The sequence below is a fragment of the Lissotriton helveticus genome, chromosome 5_1, assembly GCF_964261635.1.
Source record: "Lissotriton helveticus chromosome 5_1, aLisHel1.1, whole genome shotgun sequence".
NCBI classification, from domain to species: domain Eukaryota; kingdom Metazoa; phylum Chordata; class Amphibia; order Caudata; family Salamandridae; genus Lissotriton; species Lissotriton helveticus.
Genome location: NC_136065.1, coordinates 1,243,982,138 through 1,244,004,133, shown reverse-complemented (window position 1 = coordinate 1,244,004,133; position 21,996 = coordinate 1,243,982,138). Strand labels below are relative to the sequence as shown.

The 21,996-nt window shown below is 47.1% G+C and overlaps 1 protein-coding gene across 12 annotated transcripts in view; it reads right to left on the bottom strand.

The window, feature by feature from the left end:
• Nucleotides 1-21,996, bottom strand: part of BUB3 (BUB3 mitotic checkpoint protein) — a 172,632-nt gene that overhangs the window by 66,450 nt on the left and 84,186 nt on the right. For all 12 annotated transcript variants that reach the window (XM_078644006.1, XM_078644013.1, XM_078644014.1 and 9 more), the window contains one exon: nucleotides 14,021-14,179. In XM_078644006.1, coding sequence (XP_078500132.1) covers nucleotides 14,021-14,179 — 159 coding nt within the window. The remainder of the gene's footprint in view (nucleotides 1-14,020; nucleotides 14,180-21,996) is intronic.

Below are 21,996 nucleotides of genomic sequence, written 5' to 3'. Positions count from 1 at the left end.
GCCCACCTGGGCAAAGAGAAAAAAAAAAAAAAAAAAAAACAAAGAAAAGACTACGAATCCGGACCCAACCACAAGACCGCGGAATAATGCACAGCATAGTGAATCCAGAAAGATTCACGCTGCAAAACTTCAGGTCACACTGCAGAGCCCGCATCCACCACCTGGCGTGATGCACCAGAAGGATGCAGGAGGCCATCAGCCCCAGGAGCCGCAGCGTCAACCTGACCAAGACCCGGGATAACGGCTGAAAGATGGGAATCAGAGCCTGAATATCCCGGACCCGCTGTTCGGGTGGATAAACCCAAAACTGCGCCGAGTCCAGAACCGCTTCGATGAAGAGGAGCTTCTGAGAGGGACACAGGTGTGACTTTGGCACATTGATGGAGAACCCCAGCTGGTGCAGGAGATCTGCCGTAGTCTGGAGGTGGCTGACGACTGTCTGGGGCGAGCCCGCCTTCAACAACCAGTCGTCGAGGTAGGGGGAAGACTGAAACCCCTAACCTGCGCAGATGAGCTGCGACCACCGCCATCACCTTTGTGAACACCCGTGGGGCGCTGGTAAGGCCGAAGGGGAGCACGGTAAACTGAAAGTGCTCGTGGCCAACCGTGAACCGCAGGTAGCGCCAGTGGGCCGGCAGGACGGGGATGTGGAAATAAGCGTCCTGCAAGTCCAACGCTACCATCCAGTCTCCTGGGTCCAGGGCAGCTAGGACCTGAGCCAGTGTCAGCATCTTGAACTTCTCCTTCCGGAGGAAGCCGTTGACGTTCCGTAGATCCAAGATAGGGCGTAGGCCCCCTTTGCCCTTCTTGGGTACCAGAAAGTAGTGGGAGTAGCAACCACACCCTACTTCTGGCCCAGGAACGCGCTCGATGGCCCCCTTGGCCAAGAGGGCCGTAACTTCCTCCTGCAGAAGTCGCAAATGATCCCCCGATACACGGTGGTTCTGCGGTGGCATGGCTGGAGGAGTCGCCTCGAAGGGGAGGGAGTAGCCCCTTCGGACGATTTGCAGCACCCACCTGTCCGAAGTGACAGTGCGCCAGTGGAGGTGGTGATGGCGAACCCTGCCCCCCACTGGCGTCACATGGGCCTGAAAGCACGGACTAGGAGGGTTTTGAGGCGGATGCTGCGGGGGAAGGTGTGGACTGACCTCGCCGTTGACCCCTACCGCCCGGACGGCGGTTACCACGGCCGCCACCGCGTTGGGTATTGCCCTGCGGAGCGTGGCTAGCGGCACGTGTGGGTGCACCCCTTCCGTGGCCACGAAAGGAGGGATAAGCAGCCGATTGCGGGGCCGAGAGGCCCAAGGACTTGGCCGTAGCCCTGGAGTCCTTAAAGCGCTCGAGCGCATGGTCTGCTTTGTCGCCAAAGAGGCGACGGCCATCGAACGGCATGTCCATGAGTGTGTTCTGGACATCTGCCGAAAAGTTGGCGGACCTCAGCCAGGCGTGGTGTCTGACCGCCACCGTCGTTGCCATCGCTCTGCCTAGCGAGTCGGTGGTATCCAGCCCACACCTAATGGAATACTTGGCTGCGTCCCGGCCCTCCACAAGGGCTTGGCCGAGTTTGGCCCGTACCTCCAACGGACACTCTGGCAGCACATCCGCGACCGTATCCCACAGGGAGTGGGTGTAACGGCCCAAGAGGCATGCGGTGTTGGAAGACCGCAGACCCAGTCTAAGGGATGAGAATATCTTCTTTCCATACTGCTCATACCTCTTGGATTCCCTGTCCGGCGGGGCGGACGGGAATGCGGTCTGGGAATTAGAGGCCTGGATGACCAGACTCTCGGGGGTGGGGTGGGTGGACAGGAAACATGGGTCGCCCGGGGCTGGGCGGTGGCGTCTGGCCACGTTCCTATCTACGGGTAAACCCGTAGCGGGTCCGGAGGAATTGTTCTAATATTACAGATTTCCGCCAAAAAGCGAAGGATCTCTCCACGAAGCTAAGAGTGCGACGCTATCCGAACAATCTTGTCCGGACTTCTCTGAAACGCGCTGCGAACAACCATCGTGAAGCTTTGTTAGAGCCTCCAGTCAAGAAACCACCACTGGACAGGCTGGTGTGTGTGACAACGTTTAACACATCTTCTAAAATCCAAAAGATGATCAGGAAGAGGTGGCGCATCCTTAACAGTTCTGGTGAAAGCATTCCCCTTCCACTCTTTTCATTCAAAAGAGGGAACAATCTGAGAGACTCTTGTACATACACGACCTCGACAAGAGTTGAGTGAATCTTCACCCACTTTATGGGGTCTGCCTCCGGTACGAGGACATCATCCGTGCGGGAACTGCTCAGTATGTCCGCTAACCACTAAGACTCTTGAAGTGGACATCGGAACCTCTCGACCATGGCAATTGAAACGCCACACTAACTGTAATAGTGAGAAAGTGATATACCAGATCACCTGCCCTTGTGGTCTTAGGTATATCGGCATGACCGCAAGAAAAATCAAATTGCGCGTGCAGGAACATATGAGCACCATGAGACGCAAAAAGCAAGCAACACGGCTCACCACTCATTTTCTCGACGAGAAACATCGTCCTGATGAACTTAGATGGCTGGTTCTGGAACAACCCTATATACCCAGTCATGTTACTGATGTCTCACTTTTTCTACTGAGGAAAGAACAAAAGTGGGTTTTCAAACTTCATAGCGATACAGAGGGACTGAATGATGACATTCCTTGGATGCAGTTGTGAATGCATAATTGTGTATTTCTATGTGCCAAGCACTACCACACACGTCTGTTTCCATGGGATCTAGAAGAGGCTCCATTTCCACACATGCTTTGTATATGTTCTCGAGTTCCCCTTTATGTTCAACTTTGGTGTTTAAAGGGAATCCAATTAGGAGGACACATGATCCCTCGCTAGATAGGGGCTTTCCTGAATATAGGCGGAGGGGACACTTTTACGACCTGGGGGTCACTAGGTGCATTCATTTGGACCATTTAGGCAAGGCCTATTAAACGCTGTTTTGGGTTATGCCGACTACAGGGTCACTAGTAGGCATTGGAGACACTATGCTTATTCGATACGCTCCCCCTTGCCTCTAGGACATCTGGTAATTCTACTTTTTCTAGGTTTTCTGGGTGTTCATGGTGTTCACTAATTTGTTGGGTCTGCCCACCTGACTTCAGAGGAGTCAAGATTATTTGCCATCTTGTATTTAACATACAGTTCATTGAATCACACACTGATAGTATACAATTTAGACTCACAGAGATAAAGCCCACCTACACTAGTGCTCTTCCCTTGCAATACAGTGGTTGCTGGGTTTAGTTTCAGTTGAAATGGGAGCCTCCAGGGATTGTTACATCGTTACTGGGTTGGGTTCGCCCTTCGTTTTCCATCCTCTGTTCTAAATATCTGTTCTAAATATCTGTTTAAAATACCTAGACAGGCTGGGTATAGTGTTCGCGCGGATCTGTGCTAGGAAAATCTTCCGTCTGATAGAAAACAGACGGACGTTGCTGATTGGCTAAACCAGAACCAATGCGCGACCTTCTAGCAATGCCTCTACGAGTAATACACACCGATTTTTCGTTACCTACTCGGTGCTTTTGGATACTTTAGATGCTTTTCATGATGTTCGCTAGCCATCTGGATCAGGCAGATGGGCCGGCTTTCTTTACTACATGCCTGCTGCTTGACACCATGCGAGGCCGGGTTGCCTCCATAACGCGAGTGTGACGACTTTTTGACCCCGCTGATTGGCTCCGCTGCAACCAATGCGCGGGCCTGCAGCGGCGTCCAAGTTGATAGTTTCCTTGTAGGTCCGCCAGCGTCCTTTTGTGGCGTTTTTGTGGCGTTTTCAGTGGCGCTGTGGACAGTTGCCTTGTTTGGGTTCTGCTTGAGACTCGGGTGAAAATATATAAAAAATATATTAATACACCAATGTACAGTCCTCGTGTTGTCAGCGAGGGACGTCTCACGGGTCCGCTTGTTAAAGCGGCCGTGTTTGTCTGTGTTTGTCCGTGTATGTTTCTTTGAGCTGACTGCGAGCCCATTTTCTATTGGCCTATTCCTGAGGAGGCCGACAACCAATCATACAATGCGAGAAGAGAGTTGCCTCGCAGGTCCGCCGCAGTGTGTATTTAACACCGCGTCTGACCATCAATCATCGCCTCCCCCTCGGCTCAGTCTTCGCTCCGAGGCAACGACGGAGAGGTCAGTAGCTGTGGTTTAGTCAGAAGGATTTTTTCTGGTCTAAAAGAACTACTTTGAGATCACAGGAGTAGGCGCCTCAATTTGCAGCTGCAGCGGGCTACCTGTGCCCCTTTTTTACTCTATAGGTTTACAGGTCTGTTTAAGCAAGTGCAGTCAGTAGTGTTTTGGGGCATACTCTCCTGATGTTATAAGAAACCATTCTGGCCATTTTATCTTACCATGTGTGTCTCTCATTTATGTGATTTGAATCCAGTTTCTTTCTTTTTTTCTCATCTTGTTACTACCACCACTGGTTATAAATTTTAAAAGTGTTTTGTTTGTTTCCAGTGCGTGGCCTCCTTTTATCCTGAGCAGTGGCCAGGTGAGGTGAGGTTTTCTCTCCCCACAATAAGGGTGAGTGTCTTACTAGTGTTCATAGCCATATCACAAAGACCACAGTAACATGAACTTGAAACGTTTGAACTTGTTCTGTTGACATCTTTTGTCTGTGTCTCTGTTTCTTTCTTTTTGTACTTTGTCTATGCAGGAGAAGATACACCATTTTTATTTTGGAAAGCGGGTGTAGATTCCACTTCACATCACTTAAGTAAGTGTTGCAGTAGCACCATAGAGGTCCTGACGAAAGCCGTTGTTGGCTGAAACATGTTGACCGACTAAACAACACTGGTGGGTAGCAATTTTTTACATGCTATCAGCACACTGTTTTTAACCATACCACTTTGATGGTCAGCCCCAATAAAGTGTCTTATGACATCACTGTAGGTATTTTTAGAATCACTTGGATCATTTTCCTTTTTCTTCTTTTTCTTTGAGCACTGCACACTTAGCCCCTCCCGCTCATTTACTGTCATCTGTTGGTGTAATGTTCTGGGTCCATCACTAGGCAGCCCTATGGGTTCATTCCAAGGCAGATCCTAGAGGACACCATTTACCAACACATACCCAGATGACGAGATTCCACTTATGAGTGGGCTGATGGGTATCCTTTTTCTGTATCTTCTCTTCTTTCTTGTCTTTCTTCAGATCAACTGTGTGATCTGGGTATGAAAAGAGGACACTATTAGGTCCCACAGAGAGATTTGCTATTTTCTTTTCTCTCCCTCTGTTTTCTTCAGACCTATAGTACCTTCCATGTGTTTTAGTGACTAGTTGGGGGACTAGGTACTAGTAGGTCTATAATAATTTCTCCCCTCGGACCCTCCATTAATTTTTTGTTTCTCTGCTCATTAAAGGGCAGCAGAGGCTCGGCCGAGCTTGACTGCGGTTTAAGGACCTCAGTGAGGAGATTAGTCCTCACGGCCGCGACAGGGAGCTCAAGGCCCAAGGCCTTGGCAGCCCTCATCAGCACCACACTATAGGTTGCCCCCTCCTCCGAAGCCACGGTAGGAGGGGAGACAAAACCAGTGTCTGGAGAGGTGTCCAGGCCACTGGCCTCCCCAAGGTCTCCTGTCCAGTCCTCATGAGACTGACATTCCCAGGTCAGAGGGTCTTCAGACCCCTTCCAGTCCTCTTCATCACCCATCTCCTGAAACTCAGGGTTCTCAACTAATGGGGCCTGTTCATAAAAGTGAAATTCACCAAACGACGTCTGGAGCGGCGCCCATCGGGGCCGTCCCGACGGCTGAACAGGAACGAAGGTGGAACCGGGGACGGCGCCGCCCGAGGACGGCGACTGAGGCGACACCTGCGGGTCCGACGCCGGGGAGGTCGTAAGATCCACCGGCGACGAACCAGATCCCAAAGGAGGTCCAGCGGCGTCGGGCCCGAAGGCGCCATAACAACTGAACCCCTCGGCACCGGGCCCGAAGGCGCCGTCGGGATAGTGGGCACCTGCGGCGCCGGGCCCGAAGGCGTCGGCGGCGTCGGGGCCACTAGGGGCCCCAGACGGGTCCGCTGGGCCCGAAGGCGCCGCGGAGGAGAGAGTTTCCTCATGGCCACGAAGAAGCGCTCGATCTCCTCCTGCGACGCGTTCAGCCCAGGAACCGGAGTGTGTGGAGCTGCACGCGGCGCCCGCGACTCCGACGGAGCCGCGTGGGTGGTGTCACCCGAACCCCCGGCCGCGTCGGGGGGAGTCCGAAGAGCGATGACGCCGCTTGGACTTCTTGTGCCTCTTACCTGACGACGACTTCGACCCGGAGGAGTGCGGCCTACTCTCGGAACTGTGGAGGCTCCGAGCCCGCGACCTGTCCCTCGACCTCCCATGGGATCGGGCCCTCTCACGGCGCGGGACAGACTGCCGGAGTTCGAGGCGCCTGCGGGACCGCTCCCGCCTGGCTTTCGAAGAGAGGGCCCGGCAGTCAGAGCAGGCCTTGTCGTCGTGGCCGACGCCCAGACAAGATAAACATACGCGGTGAGGATCCGTGACCGACATCAGGCGGTCGCAATCACAGTGCTTGAACCCGGGCATCCTACGGCACCGTCCGGAGTCGAGAGACTTCGAGAACAATCAAAAAGTGATCAAAAAAGTTAGTCAAAAATTGACTAGGGTTACTGCTTTTTCCAGATCTGCGCTTGCTGGCGCGGAAAAAAGAAGAACTGACGTCAGCACGCGGAGGCAGCGTCTAAGTACTCCGACGACGTCATCACGGCGCCCACGACGGACGCGACGAGGAGCCGAAGACGACGCCTACCGACGCGCAAGGGTACTGCTACGCAAAAGTTTCCGGATCCAGTCTGACGCCTGGGGATATTCTAAGGTAAGGAATCTAATACTAACGTGTCTCTTTCAGATAAGCGGAACACTCAGGTGGTACTGCAATGCAGGTAGCACAGCACAGGGTATGTGAGAAACCTATTTTCTGTCAAATTGTAGATTCTAAGAGTAAAAAGCTGTTAAACTGACCAACAATGACATCTTAAATGTTGCTGGGAGTATAGTAAAAATTCATGGATGAAGAAACAAATGAAACGTACTGTTAACATGAGGATGGTCCCAGAAGGAAACTAATATCCACAATGCAAGTAAACAATGAAAAAGGACTGACGTTTTAAATTACGCAATATAGTTGTTTTGTGGTTCGAGAATAAGGCTGCATTGTTTGGTCAATAGTTATGGTGTATGGTCTATAGGAAGGGTGGCAAGTACAGTGTGATGTCTGTGAGGAAGCAAAATAAGGAGATAAAGGCAGACAAGAAGACAGGCCAGTGAAAGGGAGCACAACATTTAAAAATAAACTTTTATTCAGAAAAATAATACGAATCTAATAAATCAGTTAACAATAGCTATCAGCGTAGCCACCACAGAATAGTGTTAAACATTGCAGGGTCAGGAACTGGGGATTCACCAAGTATGGTTGCCATGTCTTGCAGCAAAAAAATTAAACACTGAGCTAAGAAATGCGGCCGTTCATTAGCACGCCAGTGCAAGGTTATGACTAGGGCTTTAAGTGGGCCTCACGTTCTAAAGATCCGCTGCTGAGACCGGTCCCCATCAGGCACCATTTTTGCCCGCACTGTGCAGGCGAAAAAAAATCTTAACTCGGCAGCAGTATCACCGTTCACTGCCTTCAATGTAAGTAACAAGAGACTCGTTATAGTTCTTTCATTATGTCAGAACTAAAGCATTTTCAATAATATATACAACAAAGCTATAGTTGTATACAAAGAAAAAAACAACTAACAACTTTGACAAAGCCAATAGTTCTCGCTTGCTGTCTAGTATAATGTTACTTGTTGCATTAAATATGTGGATACAATAACAAAATCAGCAAAATACCAGTCGGGCAGCACACTATGCTAAGCACAGAGTTTTAGGTTTTGTATTTTTAACCCCTTCCCTGCGGTGTGGTGATTGAATTAGGGGGCGTAACCACTTGCGTGCTCACAGCCGTTCTACATCACGCTAGGCGGGTGCGCAGGATGGCCGGGTGCTGTCCGAACTCCACCCACTAACTAACTAATTCTCTTGCGCAGGCGTGGAATTCACGCCGCACTGGGGAATCGGCGGCGTGCGGACAGCCCCCAGCCGTCTTGAGCACACGCCCAGCGTGACGTAGGATGGTCCCCGGCCGTCCTGAGCACGCAAGTGGTTAAGCCACACTCTTAATTACAACAGCTACTCCCCTTGAGATCCCCCCCAAGTTTTATCATCCCACTCTGGTGAGGGGCAAAAACTTCACAGACATGCCAATATAAACGGCATGTGGAAATGTGGTGCCTCACAATGATCAGTAAACGAAATAATAAACAACCTTCTGCTACAAAAAGAAGAGCGAACACAAAAAGTTGGGAAATATTTTAACACTTTGTCCATGTAAAGGGTTCTTACAAATCAGCAGGAATTAGGGACGTAACTAAATGTTTGCCTATTATAAGTAGATGTAAACATATCCTGAAAAGGGCATAAGTTTACCTGCGGATTTTAAAGTAAATAACGAAGATTGTTTACGTTTTAAATATTGCTGTGTTTTAAAGCCACCATGTCAGGGTCAGGTTGTTTCGTTTTTGAAGGGCCTGTCTCTGCTTGACAACTGGAATAGCAGCCTTGCTTGGGCAGATTGGGGAATGGGAAGTTCCCTTAAGATCTCGCAGCAGGCACTGGGCTAGTTATGTCCCATTCCTGGTTTCACATGCTTGGAGGGGGGGGGGGGGGGTATTCCTCTGTCCTTCGGCACACACAGCCACCCTAAAATGTATACAAAACAGTGGAGATAGGTTAATGCGCTCATCGCCACAGTGCCCTGGCTCCCCGGCAAACCTGGGAAAGAAACACTGGCTCCCTGAGAGGATACAAGTAGACTGGGTTTAACAGAAAATCGGATGCCGTGCTGAAACAAACCATGGCACCCATGCATATAGCTTACGTGTTCCTGCACAACGCAGATGGGGTGGTGGTGCGAATAGACGGCGGAAAGCAATATTTAAACAACCATTTGCAATACAATAGGTCATGCATTTACACGATACCTATTGCATTGCAAATGGTAGGCATCAGGGCCAACGAGCGGGCAATGCACGGACAACTGAAGGCACAGCCAACGGGCGGGCAGGAAGGCACAGCCAACGGGCGGGCAGGAAGGCCCAGACAACGGGCGGGCAGGAAGGCCCAGACAGACAACGGGCGGGCAGGAAGGCACAGACAGACAACGAGAGGGCAGGAAGGCACAGACAGACAACGAGAGGGCAGGAAGGCACAGACAGACAACGAGAGGGCAGGAAGGCACAGACAGACAACGAGAGGGCAGGAAGGCACAGACAGACAACGAGAGGGCAGGAAGGCACAGACAGACAACGAGAGGGCAGGAAGGCACAGACAGACAACGAGAGGGCAGGAAGGCACAGACAGACAACGAGAGGGCAGGCGGGGAAGGCACGGACAACGAGAGGGCAGGCGGGGAAGGCACGGACAACGAGAGGGCAGGCGGGGAAGGCACGGACAACGAGAGGGCAGGCGGGGAAGGCACGGACAACGAGAGGGCAGGCGGGGAAGGCACGGACAACGAGAGGGCAGGCGGGGAAGGCACGGACAACGAGAGGGCAGGCGGGGAAGGCACGGACAACGAGAGGGCAGGCGGGGAAGGCACGGACAACGAGAGGGCAGGCGGGGAAGGCACGGACAACGAGAGGGCAGGCGGGGAAGGCACGGACAACGAGAGGGTAGGCGGGGAAGGCACGGACAACGAGAGGGCAGGCGGGGAAGGCACGGACAACGAGAGGGCAGGCGGGGAAGGCACGGACAACGAGAGGGCAGGCGGGGAAGGCACGGACAACGAGAGGGCAGGCGGGGAAGGCACGGACAACGAGAGGGCAGGCGAGGAAGGCACGGACAATGAGAGGGAGGCTTGGGAGGGGGAAAAGAAGGCACATCAACGGGAGAAAGAAGGCCCCAAAGCATGTCGTGCCTGCAGTAGAACCTCATTAACGAAAATAGTGCTCACAGTCTAAATAACAGGTTCTGTGTGACAACCAAAGTAAATGGGCCAGTCGCCATGGGAGTTGACAAATAAAGAGGCGGTACTAAGGAGGGACTAATAAGCCTATTGACGAATCAGAAGCCAGCATTTAGGACTGACAATGATACCAGCCAATGGCAAATATGTACGGGGAAAAAAGGCAGTTCTATTAGGTCACATTTTATAATGACAGAACTCCAATACTTTTGATTAGGTGTACATTTATTTGCAATTGCTGCTTATTGAAAGAATCCTTTTCAGGATTCATTTTATTTCTACAACAAAAGATGCCTTTCTCCTCTAAAAAGTATTCCCTCCTTTTATGGGGCAAGTAACCTTTAGGAGCTTAATGTTGCACTTAAAATCTTCAACATGTGCCAAAACTGAAGCATCGCTCATGAAATTTAGACCCTTCGATCACCATCACTTTAGTTTGAAGTTTACCAAGATGCAGACGTTTAGTATTAAAAAACCTTACAACTTGTTTTCATACGCATAAAGTGGTCCTTCCAGTCCTAGCCAATTGCAGATTAGCAAATTTAATTAGAATCCCAGAAGAACAGCGCTCATATTTTTGGCTGTTACGCTGACTTCAAGTTATTATAAGAAAGGGTTGTCTAAATGGCCAAACTGCAGATGGGACAGGAAATTATCACAACAAAAAACGGAGCAATGGATCGTTTCCAGTTCACTTTTTAACAATCAAATTGTGTGTGAGCAACATTCCTTTCTGCAATGTCTGGTATTGCCACACGGAGACTAGTCCGTGTAACACTGCACAGTTTGATGCAAACGTAATTCCTGGCACTTTTTTTTTTTTTTTACAACTTTAAAAGTGGAAAAATAACAGCGGCAGCAACCATGTTTCACCCTCTGACACATTTCAATTGGAAATAAGGGGCACAGTTATATTGAGGAGCGGAGGCCGTATCGGAGGGCAGTAGAGTAATTGTTAGCCCTTGATTCAGGCTTGACCTTTCCATGGTTCAAAGAGGCTTGTCAATGGTTTGATAGACTGGACCATGGATTTTTCTGGTTGGAGCCAGATTGGTTAGTGGCTACTTCCAAGTTGTAGTTAAAATCCAGTTATTTGGAGTATATTCAAGCTAGTCTCCTCCATTGTCCTACTTATAATAGGCTGACAAACAAATTCTTAATTATTAAAGAGATCCCTTACTATAAGCCTCTCTCATTTTCCCGCTCTAGCAATTACCAAAACCTCTCTACCTAAAATTTCACTATGATATACTTAAATAGGGGTCATTTACGGCATCGTGGAGCACAGACAAGAGCGCTTTCTATATGGCTATTTTCACTATGTGCTGTGTGACAGTGAATGAAACCATACATCAAGGGGATTTTATGCCTAGCATGAAAAAATCCTAGAGGGAAATGGATATGCCCATTGTGTAATTATTCTGGTATTCAGAGGCACTACGAATTTTGAAGGGTGATGCGTCCATTTACTTTCTAACTGTGCCTAGTGTATTGGCAATAGGTTTACAAGTTAACCCCAAGATGAAAGGTGGAACTAGAGATGGGTGTGTTAACTGTTAGCTACATTGCACATGTACTTGTTTTTACCTATAGTGATTTTATGATTGACTAATAACGGAACAAGTATGCAGTGATTTTATATCGAACCTTATACCTCGTAACTTAAGGTGTTGCACGCCGAGGGTGAGTGTTGTATAACGTGATAAGTTTGAAGTTTGAAATAAACAATTAAGGCTTAGCCCGAAAAGTGATTGCAAGTATATTTTGTACTTTTTATTGCGGCTGGGGGATTACGAATATACACTTTAAGCCAGGGGGACTCCCAACTCGAGACCATTACATGTATGGTGAGTGTAAGTTTAATACTAGTAAGGTGAGACAATAGACGTATATGCATTAATATAAGAGATGCGTATACTTATTTTAGCTTGAACGATATTGAGGATAGTCATTGCCCGAGAAGACTGAGGACCTCGTATTTAAAGACGTAGCCCGACGAGGGCGAGTGTTATATAGCGTGATAAGCTTGAGATTTGATAAAACAAGAGAGGTTTAGCCCGTAAGGCATTTCAAGTATCTTTTATTTCAGCCGAGGGATCACGAATATAGACTTGAAGTTTGGGGACTCCCAACTCGAGAGTATTACATGTATGGTGAGTGTAGGTATATTATTAGTAGGATGAGATGATAGATGTATACGTATAAATTTAAGAGATGCTTACATTTATTTTAGCTAATACGATACTGGGAGCAAATATCGGAGTACGGAAGAGGAGGATATAATACTCATGCACGGATGTGGCATTGAGAGGTAATAGGAATGAAAATTACGAATAGAGTTTGTTACTGTTGAGTCTAGGGATGGCTCAAATAAAGTGGTGGTGAGGACCATTGTGAAGAACCCCGGATCCTATTTATGGGATCATTATATGATATTTAAATGCGAGAAAGGACTGATAATGAGGGTACAGATTTAATTTGGCTATTATATTTTCTTAGATTTATATTTGGTTGTATCCTGAGGAAGATATTACTACTGAGGAAACCGTGAATATTTAGGTGAATCTTGAATTCTATTGCATGTAACCTAACACAATGGAATGCTTCCTTGGGTATAAGGTTAGATATATGCTCACTAAATATTGGTGTATTGTATACTTGGAGTGGCATAACTACCTTTCCATCTTCTTTCTTTTTAAATCTATACACTATGCGGAGCTTACCCAATTTTGTTTTGTGTGTCTTTAGTTTACACACGATTATTCAAAAAGCCATACGTAGATCGTGTAAATCTCATGGGTATTGTTTATTTGGTTGCAGCCCTGAGGAAGTCAATGTGTTGTATATCACACGACGAAACACGTGTTGGCTGATGTACCATGAAAAAGTGATTATCATGAGATGATTGATGACATGAAAATAAAGAGAGATGAACTTTGAAACCTCAATTTGAGAAGACCTGGACTAGTCAATTTGATTTACCGAATAGTGACATTTGCCAATAAGACTGGTGCTACATTTACAGAGAGAATAATAGTGTGCTCAGAGGGTATTGTTTGTCTGTTTCTGCACATGCGGGACTTGTGGATGTTGGATACACATCTACCTTCTTTGATGCACCAAATGTGATATATCATATGAATATACCCTGATAATAATTTGTAGAGCGCCCATCAACCTGTTTGTATCCACTGTCATATTATGCAGTGATTTTATGTTGACATAAAAATCTGAAAAATTATTTTACTCTTAAAGCGATTTTATCATTGATTTAGAACGTAACAAGCACGCTGAGATTTTATATGGATATAACAATTCTGAAAATGTCTTTATGTAAAGGATTGTTTTAGTGCATGTAAGTGTTCTAGAAAGAAGTTTACGAAAAACGTTTAAAACCATTCATTTATACCACTCAAGGCAATGCTTACATATAAAGCAAAAAAACATGCAACTCAGTATGTTCCCCTCGACATGTAACAAAAATGGCAAAGAGGTGGCCGCCAAGTGTCAATTTTAAAGTGCTGTTTATAATCCATACAGTGCTTCACAGTGAACAGAAAAACATAACTGACTTGTTTTACTAACAGGCGCTCTATGGCTGGCGTTTACGTAGGTAACAAATCAGACCCGTTAAAGAAAAGGGAGCCACATTATTATTGGCATCTACCACCTCAGTCTTCTATATGATTATTCATATACGTTTGGGATTTTCACTTAACTTGAAACAGACTGCTCTAGCCATGCACATCAGGAGCAGGTGATTTGGGAGAGGAAAATATACTCTGCTGCTCGAGATCAGCACATGGAAAGGTAGTCACTGCTACGGACTGGATTGAAAGGAAGTCAAATAGAATTGTATTTGTTCGGTATGCCCTTGATTGTGCAGGTGTAGTACAGAAGAAAAGCACATTGAATACATACATGGGACAAACAAGCAAGCTTTCTAAGCGATTGTTCCATACCTGCTTGTTTGGAAAGGCTCGGATACAGCGTGTCTGATATTTGAGGCTGGACTCTCTTCTCTGCTGGACGTAGCCCATGTTCCTGAGGTCCCACACCAGAACTCTGCGGCCAGCAGTCCCCACGATCAGACGATCTCCGCACACAGAGAGCGTGTACACCTATTCAGAGAAAGAAAGCCATCAAGCAGTAGCCGGATTGGGTTTCATTCATCCCAAAATGGTCACCCTTTTGTAATGCGCAGAGTTCACCAATCCATACAGAGTACATGAGATAAATTACTATTTTCACACAGTAAAAGAATGAGCCGAAGCCGACTTGAACATAGTGCTTATCCTCTATTGCCTATTAATGTCCACCGTAAAGGTCATGTTTCGTCAACCCCCACCAATTTGTAGAATTGATGCTTTTCACACCTAAAGTGCTTTAATTTCTTTTAAAGCCCTTCAGACCTGAAGTCAGCATTAAAAATTGTAGTAGACTGAAAAAACATTTCTGAATACTTAGTTCACTGTAGTGTAAAAAAATAAAGAAATCTACAGGAAAAATAACCGCTTTGGTCCCCACAAAGTGACAATTTGTTAACATTACCATTCTACTTTAGTGCTTTCTGCTGGTTAGTTACACCAAGGGACTGCGCACCCTGGAACATCCATAGACACTGCAGCCTCCTGTGGCTGGTCTTGTACAGAGACTCCAGCGATCGGGATCACGATTGTTTACTTTCGGGACTGCAACTACTCAATTATGATAAATGGGGCCAATGGAATGAAGTGGTGAACTCCCTCCAGCGCACACAGCAACTCTAGCGACTCTACCCCGCCACACCAGAATCACTTTTGTTGCAAATGTTAGAGGTCCTACAAACAATCAGTTTCTAGAATGGAATATTTCACTAGATAATGCCTGAATTCGATTCCCCATTTTGTAAATGCTGGACTGTCGGTGCTCCCCATCAGAAAGAGAAATTAGTCTACTGCACAGCCCTGTGCAGGCAAAGATCCCATTAAACACCAGCATCTAAGAATACTAGGCAAAGATTCTCAGAAAGCAGTTTTAATCCCTAAAACCTGTCAGTGCAGAGCATAAAGGAAGCAGGCAACACCATTTTTCAAAAGTAACAGCAGTTCAAGCAATACAACCCAAAAGACGGCGTGCGTGGACATTCAATAATAAACACAACTACAAACCCTATGACAAATATGTAGTAATGTACTCTTTATGCAGTTTAGATCACATCTTTCTATGTTATTGTAATTAAATAGGACTATCTATGTCAGCAGCATTCATTGTTGGAATGCTGCTGGTTACCCAGATGATAGAATGTAGGGAGGGAAGACAGTTGGAGTGGAGCTGCACTGAGCTCGGTGGAGTCCCTGTTGCTGTGGCCTCCACAACCATGTAGCTTTGGAATAAATCAACTACGACACACCTGTGTGTAGCGTCGTTACTACGAAATGTTATTCCGCAAACAACGCGAACCACTCACAATTGAAGGCATGCTCTCTCCCAGTGAAGGGATGCACAATAGAGCGGAGCTCTCCACCAAAAAGTCATACTAATGCAAATTCACTGGATCCATTGGCAAGAAAAGTCACTGCCAATCTACAGCCATCCTCTTCCTGACAAGACCATTGCACTCCACTTCTTTTGCAGACCCTCCCAAACCTCACACTGCCTTCCCAGTAATCTGATAAAAACCTGTAGACCGCATCAAGAGGTAAGGAAGGCAAAGAACTACCTTTTTGAAAGCCACTTATCAAAATGTTGCCATTCTATAACGGAGTAATCATTAAACGGAGTAATTATTAAACAACTGATGGGTTAAGAGCTCACAGGTTGCCACAGAATGATAACATATCTGCAGGTAAAAAGCATGAGTCTTTGCCACTTCAAAAATAGGATGGAATACAAAGCTACATCTTTCCATGGGAACCAACGCAATCCGACATGTTTACCCTTGGTGTGTCTCAATCACCGACAAACCGATCAAGTTCCAATGGCACAATGTGCTCAGGACTCCCATCAGGAAATACCCACGCATAGCCACTTTTAGATTAAAAAAAAATAGATTGAGTGTCACTGGTTTTAAGGGGGAGCACACGAGGAACATCAGGGAAAAAATGAGATTCCACTGTAGCATCACAAACTATTTGTGAGGGAAGATGTGTCTAACTAACCTTTAATAAGCCACATCACAACAGGTGACCTAAATATTGAGCATTGGCATAGCCAGTATGTCTCGCTTTTGGGACCTTACAAGTATTTAGTTATGCAGCACAATATCCTTGGTGCAACAACATCAACTGTTGCATGGTTAAACACTTATAAGGTCCCAAAGGCGAGACCTATTGGCTATGCCAATGCTTGTTATGCAAAGGCAAGATGTTAAAGCACGCTGTACCGGACTAAAATCACTATTGTAACAGTGTTTTTGTGACATAAAAGCTGAAGTTTGAGTCTCAGATCCCAGGGGAAAAAGTAAGATTACACATTGTGTCCAGGACAGAAGAATTTAGGAGTTGAGCTGAATCGCTTCCATCTTTTTACAGTTGCCTTTACAGAAGCTCAAGGACACAGTAATGTGCCTGCAACAACCAGTGGTGACCGCGGGTACCAGCAGGTCCTCAGAGTGAAAGTAAAACTTTTAAGGCTGCTCACATTTGGAGTTTACAGAAGCAAAAGAAAATACAGAAATATGCGCCCAAGACCATGCAGTGTCTGCAGCGCTTTCAAGCAACATATCATAGCATAGGAAGTGGGGAGCGGTAAGCAGCTAGGATGGTGCGGCAAGCAACATCACGTATTCTTATATAGTGCTATAAAATGCAAATATTGGAAAAGAACTACAGAAAGTGTCTAGCCAGTTACAGTTTGGGGGAGCCACGGGGAAATGAACACATCGGGTATACTCTAGTGTTGGGATCTGAGAATCAAAATGCAGTTTTCCTAAACACTCACAGTTGCTTTTACGGGGGCACACTATTACACATGGTGTCAGGGTCACAGCAATATAGGAGTCTAGCTGAATAGTATCCATATTTTACAGTTGCCTTTACATAAGCTCAAGGAGCAACACAAATGTGCCCAAGATAACATGGGGCAGCTGTGGTTGCCAGGAGGACTGGAGTAAAAGTACATTTGTTGAGGCTGCTCACATTATGATTAACGATAGCACAAGGAAATATGGGAATGTGTCTGCAGCACTTTCAAACAGCATGTGGGAGGCTGAGGATACGAGGGACATAGTGGCAAGCAACTACAGGTTATGCATCTTAATCTCAAAGGTAGCCGTACACTTAGGAAGCCTCAATGCTCACATAAACTTGCCAACGACAAAGAGAGAGGGCTGAGCGTGAAAAGCCTTCCCTATGGGCTGCTGTAAAAGTGGCGGCCATAACAGCAGGGAAGATTAAGTGGCATAAACAAAGTTAGACACTCACTTTGAGCTGGGCACAACATGGCACCTCCATAGTTAGCCTGAAATAGGAAGCTGGGAAACCAACGCTGCACACACAATGGTGAGAGATTCCCCACAAAACACAGCAAATTACAGGGCTAGAGCCATTCAGCAGTGGTCTTGGCGAGAGATTCCACTGTCCCCGCACCTCCACGGAGCATGCATGAGGACGGCAGACTGTACCCAGAGTGATTCCAGGAAACGCAGACAGACAGCATGCACTCACTTTGTACAACGTGAGACAAGTCTTTAAGGGGCCGCAAGACGCGCTCTGTGGTGGTCCACGCGCTTGCGAGTAGCATGCCAAAGTGGATGCCTGCTTGTGCCCCAGGGGGACTCCTGAGAGTGCACGTTCACTTGTGAGATCGCGGGCTGTAAGGGTGCCCGCGAGATGGCGCCTGTGCTCGTAACCGCACGCTCGTAGCCGTAATCAAAAGCACGTGGTAGCAGTTTCAAATGCCCACTCACTAAATGTCTCGCCAAAGCAGCGCAAGCGCTGGCTCAGGCGAGACCTAAAAATGGGTGGCTATGTAAACACAAAAAAGAACTGACAACCTTTCATAGTGTCTACTGTAAGACTTTGCTGGGCAAAAGACAAAACAAGCAAAACATCCAAAAGTATGTTTTGCCGACCACACCATGTCACAAACTTACCCCATAGCTCCGCATAAACTGACTTTGTAGACTGGCTCTTGGCAACAAGGAGCAAATCCACAACCTCAGGTGGCAGATCAGTCAACTGCGGCTGTTAAATCTATACTCGTGGAGGTGTAGACTGTGCCCTCGCTGAGCAGAAACCTGCCATGCTGCTGCAACAGAAGAGCCACCGAAAAGGACTGCCTGGTTGGAGGAGAGATGCTCATGCCCAGACATTCCCCCTATCACACTCATGACCCCATCCAGATCCCCTAGAATGACTTAGACCCAGTTGTTCCTGATCTTCTGAACTCGTGGCCTGAGGCGCAGTAGCAGAAAGGCATACAGGAAAGGCATATAGAACATCCCTGCTCCACTCTAGCATGTATAAGTTAGAGAAAGTGTTCTTGGTGATAACTGCGTATTAGACGGTGACAGAAGATGCCCTGCTCCATTTATGGCTGCAAACACCATTCGTGATTTGCCAGGTGTCACTGGCAGAGTTTGTCCAAACAATCCTGGTAGGTGGTTCAGGATCCGGGAAATACCATGATGCTCGAGTCAATTCTAGAAGCACAGAGCCACTTGACATCAGACCAAACACCCCATTCTTGCCTGCTTGTTGCAGTACCACATGGCAGTGGTGCTGCCTGTGAGAACCTGCACCAGCCTTTCCCAGATGGTTGGCAGAAGACCTTCATTGCAGGCGGACAGCCTGCCGCTTCGATGTATGTGGAGCCAGGTTTCCGTCCGAGACCTCCGATCTCAACCTCTCCCAGATGCCCCCCAACATCGAACAACCCAGCAGTGACATCCGTCACCGCAGTCAGTTCTGGGTGGGAGAGGGGTGGTAGAACGGTCACCATGGTTTAGGAGGAGACTCAAAACCTGGGTGACATCTGCAAGGGTCCCTCGGTGCTTGGCCCATTGAGACTTCAAATTCCACTGCAGAGCCTGCATAGACCACCTGACGAAGTGGACGAGCAGGATGGATAACAGAGGCTGAAACATGTTAGAAATGGGGTCTGTAGCTTGCAGTGGTTTGCATCCTGTCCAAGTAGGGACTCTCACTCTAGTCAGGATAAAGGAGTCACACAGCTAAGATAACCCCTGCTCACCCCCTTGGTAACTTGACATCAGCAGTCAGGCTTATCTCTAAGGCAATATGTAAAGCATTTGTACATACACACAAAGTAACAGTGAAGATATCACAAAATGAATACACACCAGTTTAAATAAAATAGCCAATATTTATCTGAATAAAACAAGACCAAAACAATAAAAATCCAACATGCACAAGTAATGGTATCACTTTTCCAAGGTTAGGCAAGTTTAGTCCATAGAGATCAACAGATGAGTTTATTTTAGCACAAAGTACCTTCGATGCATCAAAAGTCAAAGACGAAACAGCACAGGGGAGGTGAGGCGCCAGAAAAGAAAAGCGATGAGCCGGTTCATTACTCCAAGGGGACGATGCCTTGGTTCCTTATTGTCATGCAGGGGAGGTGATGCGTCGATTCCTTACCTGTTGTCAGGGGAGGTAATGCATCGGTTCCGTACTGTGGGGAGGTGATGAGTCTGTTCCTTACTGTGTCTGGGGAGGTGATGCGTCCATCTCAGGACACATGGCGTCGGTTTCCTACTCCTGGGCAACATCGATGAAGAAATCGGTGCTCAGGAACGATGCTTCAAAAATCCAGTACCGCTACGTCAATTCCACAGCAATGAAGCAGGCACTGTGTCAGAGTTGGAGTGGTATGTCACAGACTTCAGTGATGTGGTGCTCGAAACTCACATTGCGACTTCTGACACTACGACGGGAAGCTGAGTCCTGCAGTGAAATATGTGGTTGATTGGGAATCACGCTTCGGTGCTGGCATCAGCGATGCGCCAAAGTCGGTAGTGATACGCCGATAAAACCAGATGCTGGCAGTCGGTGAGTAGATTTTCGCATTCAGTCCACAACGTGGCAAGTTAGGACTCTCAGCAGAAGAGCCCAGGCACTGGTACGTGTAGTCTGATGGCCCGAGACTTCTTAACAGGAGGCAATTGCACACAAGCCCTTGGAGATCCTTGGAAGGAGGGTACAGAAAGCAAAGTATGGTCCTTTCACTCCTAGGACAGAAGCAGCAAGCAGCAGGCCAGCACAACAAAGTAACAGGCAGAGTGTATGTTCCTACTACAACATCCAGCTTTTCTTCCGGGCAGAATGTCCTCAGTCCAGAAGTGTACTGATTGGAGTGTGTCAGTGACAACAACTCCTACCACTCTAGCTCAGTAAGGCCCATCAGCCTGGTCACGGCCCATAAGGATATGTAAGGCACACCTCAGCTCACTAAGTGCAACTGTCTAGAGCGGAGGTCTTCAATATGTGCGGCGCAACCCAAAAAATGGGCGCATGGAGTCCTGGGAAGGGTGGGCACGCATTCCCCAGCCTCACTTGTGATTGGAATCCAAAATGCTTGCTTTCGTTTTGGAAAAAGAAAACTGCCCTGGGACGGCTAATTTCGCTTGTTAAAATGCTTCAGCTGAAGTTTCATCAAACAAGCCTTCTGTGCTGCGAAAAGCCTGCGTGCCAGGGTGTCTGCTTGCATGAATAAAATGCAAATGCGGACTATAAATTAATCTGTAAGTGTAAAGGGTGCTTGGAAGCCAGTTCTGGCTTTAATTGATCAAATCACTTCACTTTTTTGATGACAAAAGATTAGATTTTTGAGTGGTAGCGCACAGAGTTAACAATGGGCTGTGAAGTACATGCTTTTAATCGCAATGATTTACACAGCCGTTAGTACCCCATAGGAGGTGTTGAAGAAAGTTCTATACAAAGAAATATTACATACGCTTTGGTATTACTAAAAACTACATTTTGGAAGCACCATTTTATTGTAAAATTATTTGCATATTTTGTACCAGTATATCTTATACTGTGTGTGTAATGAAAGTATAAAATAATGACCTACTTATTCACAGTGCCTTCTGTCAAAGGCTGTGACCTCGTAGCACTAAATATACACAAGTCACTATTGGCCACTTCACCAATCGAGATTTAATTCTATGGCTCTCTGGTACACAAAGACCTCTGCAGTGCATTAACTAATAGAGGTTTCATATTGTACTACAGTGCATTTCCCACTGATTATTTTTCATTTAAGCTGCCCATTATTGGATATGTAGCCAGCTGATGGCGAAACACCAAAAAAAACGTACAGAATGTTTTGGGGCTTATTGATGAGACTTGCGCAGACAGAGTATCACTTTTTTTTATGCTCCTTTGGTGTAAGCATATCAGCCATACCTATGAAGCAGCGCAAAGTCACCCTGCATGGATTTGCACGGCCTCTTAGATAGGAGTAAGACAAAGCAGCGCAAGTCACTGCATTGCCTTACTTTGCGTCAAGGAGGCATCCCATTGGCACTGCGCGGGGGTTCCCACGCAAAACACCCATGGATTTTAAAGCTGCCCCAGAATTACAAAATTACTAACCTGGGGCAACGCCAAAACCTTATGCGGAGACGTAATGAGGAGAAATGTTTTCATTGCTCCTTGTTTGTTCGTTCCTCTTTCTATATGGGCTGCATTCTGCAGCTCACATAGAAAGAGAAAAACACCTCTGTGGATTGTTGTTGTGAAGGAAGGTGCCCCTTCCTGCATAAAAACAATCCTGCCTTAGTTGGTGCTAGGCAGCAATGTGTGCGCCAATGCAAGGGGAAAAGACTGTAATACACTATTTCATAATAAGATGTACTTTTAAATTCTGACTTCAGACACCCCAAACCTCTATCAGCTCCCAATGGGAACTTACACCTAAAAGATATTTCAAGGTAATCCCCAGGTTACCCTATAGGACAGAGAAATAGTGAATAACAAAACACTGGTAGCAT